Here is a 12,958-nt window from a genome sequence, read left to right as displayed (position 1 = left end):
TAATTTTATGATCACCTCTTATGCATCATCAAAAATATAATAAATCCACTCATGCTGATGAAAGCTAAGTCATTTGTGTAAAATAAGAAACAAAAAGAGTATTTAAAAAAAGGATTTTTGCAGATTTTTTAATTTGGTTTGTTACCCATGATTTTTTCTTTTCTGTTGGATTATTATTTTGTCCTTGCATTATTTTTACATGCAATATTAATTTATTTTGGATGTATCTATAATAAATAGCCGGGTTATATAAGGTTTTTTATTTAATAGGCGTAATGGGGAAGTCACCCACATTAAAATTCAAAACTCCGGGGACTTTTACGACTTATATGGTGGTGAAAAGTTCGCCACGCTCTCTGAACTGGTGCAGTACTATATGGAGAAACAGGGACAGCTAAGGGAGAAAAACGGTGACGTCATCGAGCTGAAATATCCATTAAATTGTGACGGACCTACTACTGAAAGGTAATTATTATTAATGTTTAATTTAACATAGGAATAATAGGCTTATGTAATCCACTAATAAGTCAATTCAGTTGTATTATATGCTTGTCTCTTGTCAAAGAATATAATGATAAATAGGCGATTATGTGTAAAATAGTTACTTGCGTAATATTTATTCCATAAAAATTAAAAAAATTATTTAAGGAATTATCGGTAAAATATCAAGTATTCGGATCACACGGTCGGGTAAAGTATGTAAATCAGTACACATTCGACCTCGGTTAAGGTTTCGCGTTTGTTTATTTCTCGGAAGAGACTTAAGGAAATAAAAAATCAGTAGAGGCGCCGTGGTGAATTTGTAAAATTCTGTTTGTTTTTTGTTTCTTTAATTTGTCCCTACGCAAATGGAATTTTTATTGGGACCAGGAGTTTAGAAATTGATAAATTCAGTTATAGACCCTAATATCAACATTACGCAAAAGTATATCTCAAAGAGCTTTCATTTTACTTCCTAAGTTGAAGCCTTTCATGTTGCAGCAATATTTTCTGACCTCTCAAAAGCTTTTTACTGCACATAACATAAGATTCTATTGAAGAAACTAATAATATCCTTAAAGTCTTTTCAAAAAATTTTCGATCAATTTTTTAGTTTTTATGAGCAGTATAATCTCAGTTGTTGTCACGTTATAATCTTGGGAGAATGTTTCCAATAACGAGGGGACCTTTATCAACTTCCGGGCTATACTACTATACTTAGTGCAGGTGATAATGGTAGAAATGATGGGATTATTTTTTTTTATAAAGTCAACAATATTATCCAATATTAACAACATTAACTCACCCTTATCAGGGACCAATTAGTAGGATAGGGTTTGCTCTCGAAGGTATCACATTTACTCAAACTCAAAATTGCTTTATTGTCAATATAAACATAGAAGTTGTAGACAAAGCCAATAGACTGTACATTAAAGGAATAAAAACAAGAACCTAATTTAAAATAAAATAAAATTATATAAAACTTTGAAAAATACTTAAATGCTATTCATTAAAAAATTCACTTAAACGTAGTATAGTACGCTTTACTAGCAAGAAATATTTTCGTCCTTGTACGTAGGCTTTTTTCAGTCTTAAGTTGTCTTATTTCTAGTGGAAGTTTATTAAACAGCTTTCTACCTCCATCTATGATAGAGCTACGGACAAGTTCAAAATGAGGAATGGGTAGCCTCAACAAATAATTTTGTCGCGTATTATAGTGGCTTCCTAAGTGGAGTTCCTGTTTATATTTTCTAAAAACTAAGCAAACTGTTTCCAAAATAAAGATACAACACAGGGTTAAAATATTATGACTTACAAAAAGCGGGCGACATGAGTCACGAGGCTTGGCCCCACATAGATATCTAATGGCCCTTTTCTGGAGTACAAACACTGAACTAAAAAGTGAATTTGAACATGAACCCCAAAAGCAAATTCCATATCGAAGGTGCGACTCGATAATCGCGAAGTATGCAGATCTGGCGATGGAGAAATTAAGACTGGTGGCAATAACCCTTAGGGCGTAGCAGCCTGATGAGACTTTTCTACATACATTCACAATATGGTCTTCACATTTAAGGAACTTATCTATGGAAAGACCCAAAAACTTACTGAACGGTGGCATGGTGATGGCTTCACTATTTAAACATATATCATTTGTATTACATTTAAAATTAAGGATATTTGTTTTAAAAACATTAAATGTCAAAAAATTTGCATCACACCAGTCTTTTATTTTTAAAAAATCTGCACGTATATTGGCCTCCATTTGAGAAACATCAGAGTCGTGCCAGAGGATGGTGGTATCGTCGGCAAACAATGTAAATTTGCCAGTTACCTGCAGTTGTCGCAGATCGTTCACATAAATGAGAAAAAGTAAAGGATCAAGTACTGATCCTTGCGGAACACTTACATTTATATTAAGTTCCTTACAGATGCCACCATTAAATTTGACAGCCTGGACACGATTTGATAAGTAGGAACGAAACCACTCAAGGGCAGTTCCTCTGAAACCATAGAGCTCCAGTTTCATCAGCAGCACTTTGTGACTCACGCATTCAAATGCCTTGGACAAGTCACAGAATACCGCTGCTGCAACTTCACCAACATTCAGTAGGTTGTACAGGTGCTCTAGAAAGCTATAAAGATAGCATCATTTGTGCTCACAGACTCACGAAAGCCAAACTGCTGAAGACTCAATAGGCCAAACCTATTTAAAAATGAAACCATCCTCACCTTAACGAGCCGTTCCACTATCTTGGCTAAAGTAGGCAATAACGCTATAGGTCTAAAGTTGGAAGGACAGTCGCGATCGCCACCCTTGTAAAGAGGAACAATCATTGCTCTTTTTAAGCACTCTGGGAAAACTCCAGACATAAATGAAAAGTTAATTGGCTCGGCCAAGACTTGCAAAGCAACAAGAGGTAAAGCAGAAAATATTTTAAGAGAAAGCCCATCCCAACCTGATGAACTCTTATTCTTAATATTAACTGTTTAAGCTCTTCTACACTTGTGGGGGCAAAAAAGAAAGATTCGGCTACTACCACATTGCTGAGATAGCAATGGGATCTATTTTTTGTGAGAGATTGGCTGCAAGGTTACTAGCAATATCACAGTAGAAAGAATTGAGGACATTGGAATCTAAGGTACTTGGAATAACCAGGACATTATTTTTGCCCCTTAGCTCATTTAAAATCTTCCAAGACTCTTTTGCTCTGTTGGAGGAATTATTTATCCTCCTTTGAAAGTAGGTCCACTTAGCCATTTTGATTGAGTTTCTGTAAATCTTGCGGTATCTGTTATAATAATTTAAAAATGTTGCATTGTTCATAGCGTATTTCCTAATGTAAAAAAGAGAGCGCATATTTTTCCCAGATACTCGTAAACCCTTAGTATACCAAGGTTTTCTATTTCGTTTCTTAATATTGACAACAGAAAAAGCAGTGTTAAAATTGTTTAATACTGCGTTATAATTCCTTTCCTATATTCCTTTGTTAATTCCTTTCCTATATTTGATGAAAGCTATGCAGTGGGTTAACAATAGTCAGTAGTCAATACATTATTCCAACTTGACATATTGCAAAGCAAGGAGAATTTGCGGAAATTAGCTCTAGTATAAAGTCTATCGCGTGCAAACTTATTCTCATTAGCATTACTATTAAGCTTTACTAATCCCACTATTGCCTCATGGTCAGACAAACCGGCATTGATTGTTGTACACTGATTTTCGTGTTTGTTAAAATTCGTACAGAAGTAATCTATCAGCGAGGAAGAAAATGCTGAAATATATGCTATAGAATAACAGTTGTCTTACAAGACTCCAAATATATTAGATGTTCTTTATAATGATGATTTAAGGAACTATTTTGTACAAAAACCATCTATAACATAAATCGACATATTACTAACACATACTTAGCAAAAAAATAATACACAATCGTAGTTGAAACCACGATTGTGTATTATTGTGTTAAATAATAACGCAAAACCTAATTTAAAATTAAGACGAAACGAGTAAAATTTTTATTATCTAACCTTTACATTTTTAATAAAAACTAGATCCTATTGGCCTATTCCCAATTATATTCAAAAAACTCTGTTAGGCTAAAAAATACTTGTTTTTAAGAAGTTCCGTTAAGGACTTTTTAAAGCGAGGAGGCTTTTATGCAATTTGAAAGATGGTTAAACATTTTTATGCTCAAGTATATAAGGGAATTTTATCTTCTGTCGGGTATTATAATGTTTTGAGGAGCATTGTTTTTAAGATACGATTTATATTTTTTATATTAAGCAGTCAGACTCAATAATAAACAAGCAACACAAGGTAAGTATATTTAAATAGGGGTCTACATGAGTCCTGTGGAAATTTATGACACATACAGTAAAAGTGGAAAAATGTATGGAAACTCTTAATAATACTTGTTTTTAATTTAATACTGAATTTTTCTGGAGCCTTTTAAATTTCGGTAAATTACAAAGGCTCCAGTAATTTACCGAAATTTAAAAGGCTCCAGAAAAATTCAGTATGGACTCAGATCCGGGATGGACATTGGAATATTGTAGTTCTGTCGGGTATTATAATGTTTTGAGGAGCATTATTTTTAAGATACGATTTAAATTTTTTATATTAAGCAATCAGACTCAATAATAAACAAGCAACACAAGGTAAGTATCTTTAAATAGGGGTCTACATGAGTCCTGTGGAAATTTATGACACATACAGTAGTGGAAAAATGTATGGAAACTTAATAATACTTGTTTTTAATCTAATACTGAATTTTTCTGGAGCCTTTTAAATTTCTTAAATTACAGAAACGCTCTGTAGTAATAATTCAACAAGGTACTTTGTTTATGTGAGGAGCTTGGGTGCAAAACTGGATATATCCACTTTTCACCAAAAATCGTTTTTTGACGGTTTTTGGTTCTTTGTTATCATTTCTATAGGTTCATAAATTTATCTGAAAGCAAAACTGAATAAATGCCATTTAAAACGTTAGGTAAACTTAGAGCAAAACGGGATCTATCCAAATTTTGATAACAAAAGCGAATATAGTCAAATAAACAAGTTGTGCGTATTCTATTGCACTTTTTATTATCTATTCTAGTAGTTGTTGTTTCGGACGTTGAGTTGTGATTCTACGCGCTTTTAACTCCTGTAAGACCAGTCAAATAAAAGTGTTCTTTTAGTGTTTTAAGTTCAATTTGTATCATATGTAATGTCTCAATTTGATCGGTTTACATCATTGGGTGACACAGTTTGGGAATCACTTCCTAAGAAGGGAAAATCAGAAGATAACGTACAGCTTATCACGCTACCACTAGGTAATTCCATACCAGAGAAAAAAGTTTTAAATCATTTGATGGAGCATTTAGGGGATGATGGGCGAAACAGGGAAGATTTTTTGTGGTACAAAAACCTATTACATAGTAACAATACTGGGCAATGCCAATGTGGATAAATAAATAATAAATTTTGAAACCCAAGAAGAAAATGAGCTATGCGATTGCCTGCATGAAGAAAATGCAATACATTTTTAGTTTTCCTTTCATTACTTTTGTCAAATTAATTAACTTGATCCAGTTTGTTTAAAGAGAAATAAATATATATTTTAGCTTCTATGTCTTATTTGTGTGCAAAAACGGATATATACAAACTTTCATTGCTAATAATGACGAATTGTTAATTTTTTTTTGTTTCTTTTTATGTTAATAAATTGCTCAACCCCGCTTAATTAAAGCTGTTTTCTTAAAATATTACTATTTTTAAATATAAATACACAGGGTGTTTTTCGTGCTTCCTGAAAATTTTCTGAAAGTGGATATATCCGGTTATGCACGCGAACTCCATCGCCGAGAAAACGGCGATAAGGAATGTTTGGTTAGAAAAAAGTATGGAAACTATTTTTATTCTGTGTTTAAAGTATTGAGTCTCAGTTCTTTAGTGCAAATATGTGTGTAAAATATTAATTTATCATGCCAAAACACCCTTATTTGTCATGGGATCTGACAAAAAATTGTGGATTTTTTTAAAGTGAGTAAAAAAAAAGTCATTTAGCGCATGTTTTGAAGAGTTTCAGATGATATACTTCTACACTCCTGTACAATTCTTTGTTGTAATTGTTGAATCTGGTTGAGTTTTAAATACAACGAATTTCAAGTGACCTCAAAAGATAAAATCCAGCAGTGTTAGATCTGGTGGCCTAGGTGGCCATTCTATGGGTCCTCTCCTACCAATCCACTGCTCTGGGGAATGATTATCCAACCACTCTCTTATACTGGGCGTACATAATGCGCAGACGCTTCATCCTGTTGGAAGTGCAGCAAATGTTCATCTATCTAGAGCAAGATTTCCATTGGCGTCCCTTTGATTTATATTTATATAGTTATGTCTAACATTTCTGCCTAAATTCCACCATTTAGGGTTCTATTTATGAAGAGAGGACCGATGATGCTATTGCCTAACAAACATTCGACTTTTTAACCCTCAAATTGCGTATGTTCGTCTCTAATAATGTGAGGATTGAAGTCGCTCGAATAACGATAAACCTGTCGTTAATTAACCTGTCGAGCTCATTTAAGTAAAAAGTGCATTCGTCACTGAAACAAATAATCTTTATTAACGTGGGCTGAGTAATAATCTTGTCCGTCATAATTTCGCAAAACTCAATACGTCGGTCTGGGTCATCCTCTAATTCTTGAGTAATAGGAGATTGTATGGATGAAATTTGTGAAGCTTCAAGACTTTCCTGACTGACTTACGCAACAATCAAGTTTGATCTGCAACTTTACGAAGGAACGTAGTGGAAGTCATAGCAATTTCACCAAGAACCTCAATCTGAGCGGCTCATTCCTTTTCTTATTGCCAACAGATCCTGTTTCTTCAAATTTAGCTACTAACTGACGGATATACTTGTGTCCAACATTTCTTTCACGATGTCTTTCGTTGAATATGGCCGCCGTTCTTGTGAAGCAACGATTTTGAGCTCCATAAATGAAGATTATTTATACGCGTTCAGCAATAGTGTAAACCGTCTTAAGAAACGACACTCATAATTGAAAACTATTGAAATTATTTATGAAATTAACTTTCACAGATTTTTTCACTGATTCTAGAAGAACATGAAATAAATAATGACCACTAGGAGTCGGAAAATAGAACAAATACCTACTTATCATTTGACAGCAGACATACGAGAATAATGAGAATCTTGTTTAGGCAGAATCTGAACGGCAAAAAAATTAAACTGATCCAAGACGAAGTGTAAATAAATAAAAGAATTTGGATTGTATAGTATTGGTAGGTACAAACATTTTTAAACGATCAGATATTACATTACATTTCACTAATTTGTGAGGTCACGATTTTGAAAAAAAAAATTAAATGCAGTTTTTGTAGAATTTTATAAGGAACACAAAATGGTAAAAGAAATAGGGGTTGCCATTTAAAATTTTAGGGGTAGGAGGTTGAAGGTAACAATTGCCTCAAAAATTGTCTTCTTTGATATGTAAATTGACGTGTTTCGCGCCTAATTTTCATTTTCAAATTGTCACCCGGTATATAAACGCACATAGGAATTTCTTTGTTCAGGTACTTTCTCAATAATTGTAAAACTTTAAAGAATATTTTCTTAGTTTGTTAGTTTTGCGTAAGTGTGTGTAATGTGGTTGTGGGTACGTAATGTGTGTTAATGTCTTGGTTTAACAGAACATTAACACTATAATGTCCTGGTTTCTGTTAAACCAGGACAGAAAATAGTTACACTATTCCTCTGTCAAATATTATATAACCTCAAGACTACATACGGATACATGAGGTATTTAGGTACTCCAAAAATATTTTTTGACCTATAGGCATTGAAAACCAACCAAATAATTTTTCTGTAAACATGTATATTCGTTTGAATAAATTTGAATTTGAGGAGCCACCAAAAAAACTTATGTAGATACCAACAATTTTCAAAGTTCTTAAAAAGTAATTTATGAGAAACTTTGAGCAAAATCAAACTCAATCAGTCATCAGTTTTCAATTTGGTTTGAGGAACTACCATTGGGGATGTAGTTAATATATGGATGTTGGAACAATCTTTTGTGATCTTTTAAAGGCTTTTTACTAAAAAAACCAATAAAATACTAAAGTTGTATGGTCCTTGAGTCTAGCGTTTAATTAATAATTAATTGAAAATCAATTCAGTTACACTCTGAAAATGATTTAAAACCAATTAACTAAAAAAAAATTTCAGATAAAATGTTATTGCTTAGAAGCACGAGAGATCACGCGAATCCAAGAAATTAATATTTATTACTTAATGAACAGGATCCGTGTTTTATTAATTTTTATTTAAAAAAAACGTTTAATACATATTTCATGATTCGGTTTAGAAGGCGATTTGTTGCCGGGTATTAAACAGTCGGATGATTTAACGTGACATTTATGTTTTTCCCGACTAATTTTTAATTTTATCGTATTAAGATTGGTTTTTGGGAAATTCGCAATTAGAGGAGAGAATTGTTAAAAATTGTTGTTTAGGATTCGGTTTATTAACCAAAAAGGTTGAAAAAACCTAAGAATTAATTTTCAGTTCGCTGCTTAAAATTAAACATCGGGGGCACTCAGTTAATAACACCTTTTCACCTTTATGGAGTAAATTAGTCTATTTCTTGTTATACCATAATATGCTGATTTCGATCGTTTTCAGCTAACTTTTCTTATTTCAGATGTTGACTAAATCTGTGGTTGTACTAATTTTCAGCTAACTTAACAATTAAGATAATGGGTATATAAGATTGTTCCTCCCATTTGCCCTAAGTTTAGAATCAAAAAAAACTTTTCTAAAAACCAAACTAAGCAACTCGAGATTGTATTCATTTCTAAGACTGTGGTAAATTTGTATAAGCCATATAAGGAATACACCGCATATAAAACCCAAAAGAGTTCCGTATTTGGTCATTTAAAAATGCCATCCTTTAAATTATTCATATGACCAAGCAAGCAATAGTGTTCTATAAATAGACATTAAGCTAAACCCATAAAAGTGTCTGATATAAGACACTCATCAGGAAGAATGACGCATTTGTACCGGCCAAAAACGGAAACGGATTGATGCGTATACGTGACTTAAGGCGGGTCGGACGCGCCTTAAACAGCCTTAGCGACTCAATTAGACATTTCGTACACGTTTTTATAAACAAATTACGCGCTCCACTGGTCGAAGAACTCATTTTTCTTCTTTAATTGATTAATCCTTTATTAATCCGTCGTTAGTGTTATATCGGTTAGATTGAAATTCAATTTATTTTCTCATTAAACAAACAAATGCAACGTTCTTGTTCACCTTGAAGCATTTCATCGTGCATTTTGTTTATATTACACTTAGCAGTATAATAATTAAATTAGTAAAAATTACAGATTGTTGATGCCTCTCTTAAAATTCTAAATCAAGACGCGTAGATTCAGGAAAATCTTCAAAGTTCAGTCTTTAAACGATTAGCCTAAATGCCTGGAATACGTAAGACGTGACGTCATGTACTTGCACGTGTCTGAATTAAAATAAAAAAATAATTTCAATGCTAATGAACTAAAGCGCGAAATTTAAAATTGTGTTTATTTTAAATAATAAATGGAGGAATAGTTTTAGCAAAAATCAAAATGTTGTAGTTCTAGCCTCGCGGTATAAATAAACTAATGTTTAATTTGCATTTCGTGCTGCGCATATGAATCAAATTAATTGTTGTTAGATTCCCAATTGGGGGATTCCTTTTATGAAAATAACCATATTAGGTTTTATTTATGGAATTCAGGTTTTTCATGTTTTTTTTTATAAATTAATATGTTGGAGTAAAATCATAGATATTTAGGTCAGGTGGTGACGTTTCGACTGACGTAATTCGGTTATCTTCAGGATCAGGGAAAGAATATATAACAGTGTAATGGCACTTTTAGATTTAGAATACACATATAAAAACATTTCTTTAAATTAAATGCGTTTACTTTGGTTTAAAGTATTCTTGACTTTGATATGATTCTAAGAAATAGTTCTTTATATTAAGTTTCGTGTTTCTTAAACCTTATATACACCGTGTCCCATTTTGGATGATATTGCAGGGTATCTCTGTCATTTTTTAAGATATAGTTTTGCGGTTTTCGCTACCCTGTATCACTTTTTTCTAAAACTTTTAAAGCCACAAACAGAAATATTCCAACTACTTTTGTTCCTGAAATACAGGGCGAAAATGAAAATGTTCAACTTTTGAAGATATTATAAATCAGTGGTGTATTTAAAATTTAAAACGAGAAAGGAAGATCTGAAATTTTGTTTTTCAGATTGAGCGCAAACTTGGTATTTTTTAAATGGAATACGCTGTATATTTAAACGTCAAATTGTTGTAATTTTTTTTTCTAAATACTCAATATTTAATAAATTTTAGCTTCAAAAATCAGAAAAATGCAAATTTCTATTTGTGTTGTAATAGTAGGCCATGAATAATTTCACACATGCTTTTAATTATTAATTTTTTTAAAATCCCATGTAATTTAAACATATTTATCCACCAGATTTGCATACTTTTATTTTTTATGTATTACTATACAAAAAAGTCTAAAATACTTACCGTCCGGTGTAAGTCCGGTGACCTCGAGGCCACCTGATTGGCCCGTGTCTGCCAGTCCAGCATCTACCAAAATGACCACTTAAATATTCTCTAACTACCTTTGAATTATAAGCGGCTGCTCCAGTTTGCTGGAAATATATCTGATGTCGCGGTACCAAAGGTATGTCCTCCAGCAACTCTGGCATATTATGTTTTAATATATTTAGGTATCGTTGGGTAGTTAAACCATCCTCAAAAATTGTATATATAATTTTAGTACCCAATACAAAACATGAAACACTAAAACCAAATCGGCCTCGTTGTTGCTATTCAAAAGTAATATGTTGGTTTTCTTGATACCAATGTCTAGTATTGCCTATTAAATAAGCCACTGCTGCTTATATGGGATTCGTCATATCACCTTTTTTGCAAAATCGAGATCTTCGTTAGATATGGTTAAAAACCAATTAAAAAATTCCAGTCGTTTAAGTCAGAATGCAATTCTCGAACAATATTTTTCTTATAGGGTTTAAATTTGCTTTTATAAAAATTTTTGCACTTGTTTTTGAAACTCCTACCTCTTCCTATATGGTTCTACAGGAAATTTGGGGTCCTGCTTCCACACATGCCAAAACAATTATTTCGCAAGCTTCATTTCTTTAGGTCTTCTTTTCCTAGGTTTTTAATAGCGGCTATAATTTAAAAGATTGGATTTTAACCGGAATACCGTAGCCCGAGATGGCTGGCATCTTTCTGAAAACCTAATAGAATATTTTTTATTTTTTGAATTTTTTAACAAAATAAGGTAAGTCAATTCTTTACCTGTTTAAATATAATTGCAGCGCTGTTTCGAGTAATTCGTTAGAGAAAGGTTTAAGCATAATATCATACTTTTAAAAAATTTTGAATTTCCATGTTTTTTTACCGTCACCCATGATTATTGATTTGTATTGACTCTGTGACTTTATGAATGTGACGAGTTTTTATGAATGGAATAAGCAAAATGTTTTTTATGCATGTTCAAGTTTTTTAGCATGTGTGAAAAACTTCATGGCCTACTATTAAAAAAACAAACATAAATATGGATTTTTCTGATTTTTGAAGCTAAATTTCATTAAAGATTCTAACCATTGTGATACATCAATGTATTCAGAAAAAAAATTGCTGTTAGAATATATAGGATGTTTGATTTAAAAAATACCAAGTTTGTGCCCAATCTTAAAAACAGTGCTCTAAAAAAAATTTAAATACGCCACTGACTTTTATGTAAAAATATCTATGATAAACAGTTTTCATTCTTTTTCTATCTTATACATTGTCTGAGAGATAATAACATCTCGAAAAGTGAACATTTTCGTTTTCGCCCTGTATTTCAGGAACAAAAGTAGTTGGAATATTTCTGCTTGTGGCTTTAAAAGTTTTAGAAAAAAATGATACAGGGTTGCGAAAACTGCGAAGCTATATCTTAAAGAATTATAGATATACCGTGCAATCTCATCCAAAATGGGACACGGTGTACTTGTTTTCAAAAAAGTACTGTGATGTACCCAAAAATTTAAAAAAAAATCCCCGAATAAATTCTAGGGCGTGGCCTCCTCAACAATCTTAAAATAATTTGCTGTCGCACTACAACCCGATTATTAGATTTGTAAACAAACATTAACCCACACGAATTTCGTTTAACCTTCACCTTCATTGACCGGCTTAAGTGCGTATACAAAAACCGATTTTTAATTTAAAAAAAAAAAACAATATTTTTTCCAGGTACCACTCTGGGTTCCCCCCTCTTTCCCACCCGTAACCACGCAAGAAAACAATAACTATAATAAACAAATAAGTGTCGCCGGTGGCGTCAAAAAAAAGTTATTCGCGAGAGCGATCGCGGGTGTCCAACGACGCACCGATACAATCAAGAAAATCAACATTATTTTCCGCGCGGTGTCATTTTTTTTCCGGTTTTTTTTTTTGAAAATTTTCTGAAAGTTTGACCCTCGCGGATAGTAATTGTCCCAAAGAGTTTCTTGTGGTTTTCGGTGGAAATGAAAATAAGGCGCAACTCGGGCGTGTCCGGTGAAAAAACCTCGCTGATAAGTACCGCGGTGGTTATTTCCAGTGCGCTGCACGAGTTCCGAAAGGCGTTCTTTTATTTCAGTTATAAGTAAGTCAGAATTATTATTTTTTTAAATTTTCGTCAAAGAAAATTAGTTTAGGACTGAAAAAACTGTTTAAAAAAAGTGCGCAATGAACCTGCCCAGTAGTGGAGTACTTTACAATCAGTCAAAATGAAACTCGCACACTCGTTTAATTTTACTACTTTTTATTTTTGTATTTGTGTTGCTTACAGAAAAGAGTAATAAATATACATTGCGAGTCTGTAACTTGGAATAAATGCGGT

At 32.6% G+C, this 12,958-nt stretch overlaps 1 protein-coding gene across 4 annotated transcripts in view; it reads left to right on the top strand.

The window, feature by feature from the left end:
- Positions 1-12,958, top strand: part of LOC126740992 (tyrosine-protein phosphatase corkscrew) — a 49,174-nt gene that overhangs the window by 4,776 nt on the left and 31,440 nt on the right. For 3 of the 4 annotated variants that reach the window (XM_050447251.1, XM_050447227.1, XM_050447236.1), the window contains exon 3: positions 271-465. In XM_050447251.1, coding sequence (XP_050303208.1) covers positions 271-465 — 195 coding nt within the window. Of the gene's footprint in view, positions 1-270; positions 466-12,418; positions 12,722-12,958 lie in introns of those variants that run through there. The other variant, XM_050447242.1, reaches the window with a different exon arrangement.

This window comes from Anthonomus grandis, chromosome 1, assembly GCF_022605725.1.
Source record: "Anthonomus grandis grandis chromosome 1, icAntGran1.3, whole genome shotgun sequence".
Taxonomy (NCBI): domain Eukaryota; kingdom Metazoa; phylum Arthropoda; class Insecta; order Coleoptera; family Curculionidae; genus Anthonomus; species Anthonomus grandis.
Note: the sequence above shows the minus strand (reverse complement) of the source record. Positions and strands in the feature narration are given on the sequence as shown.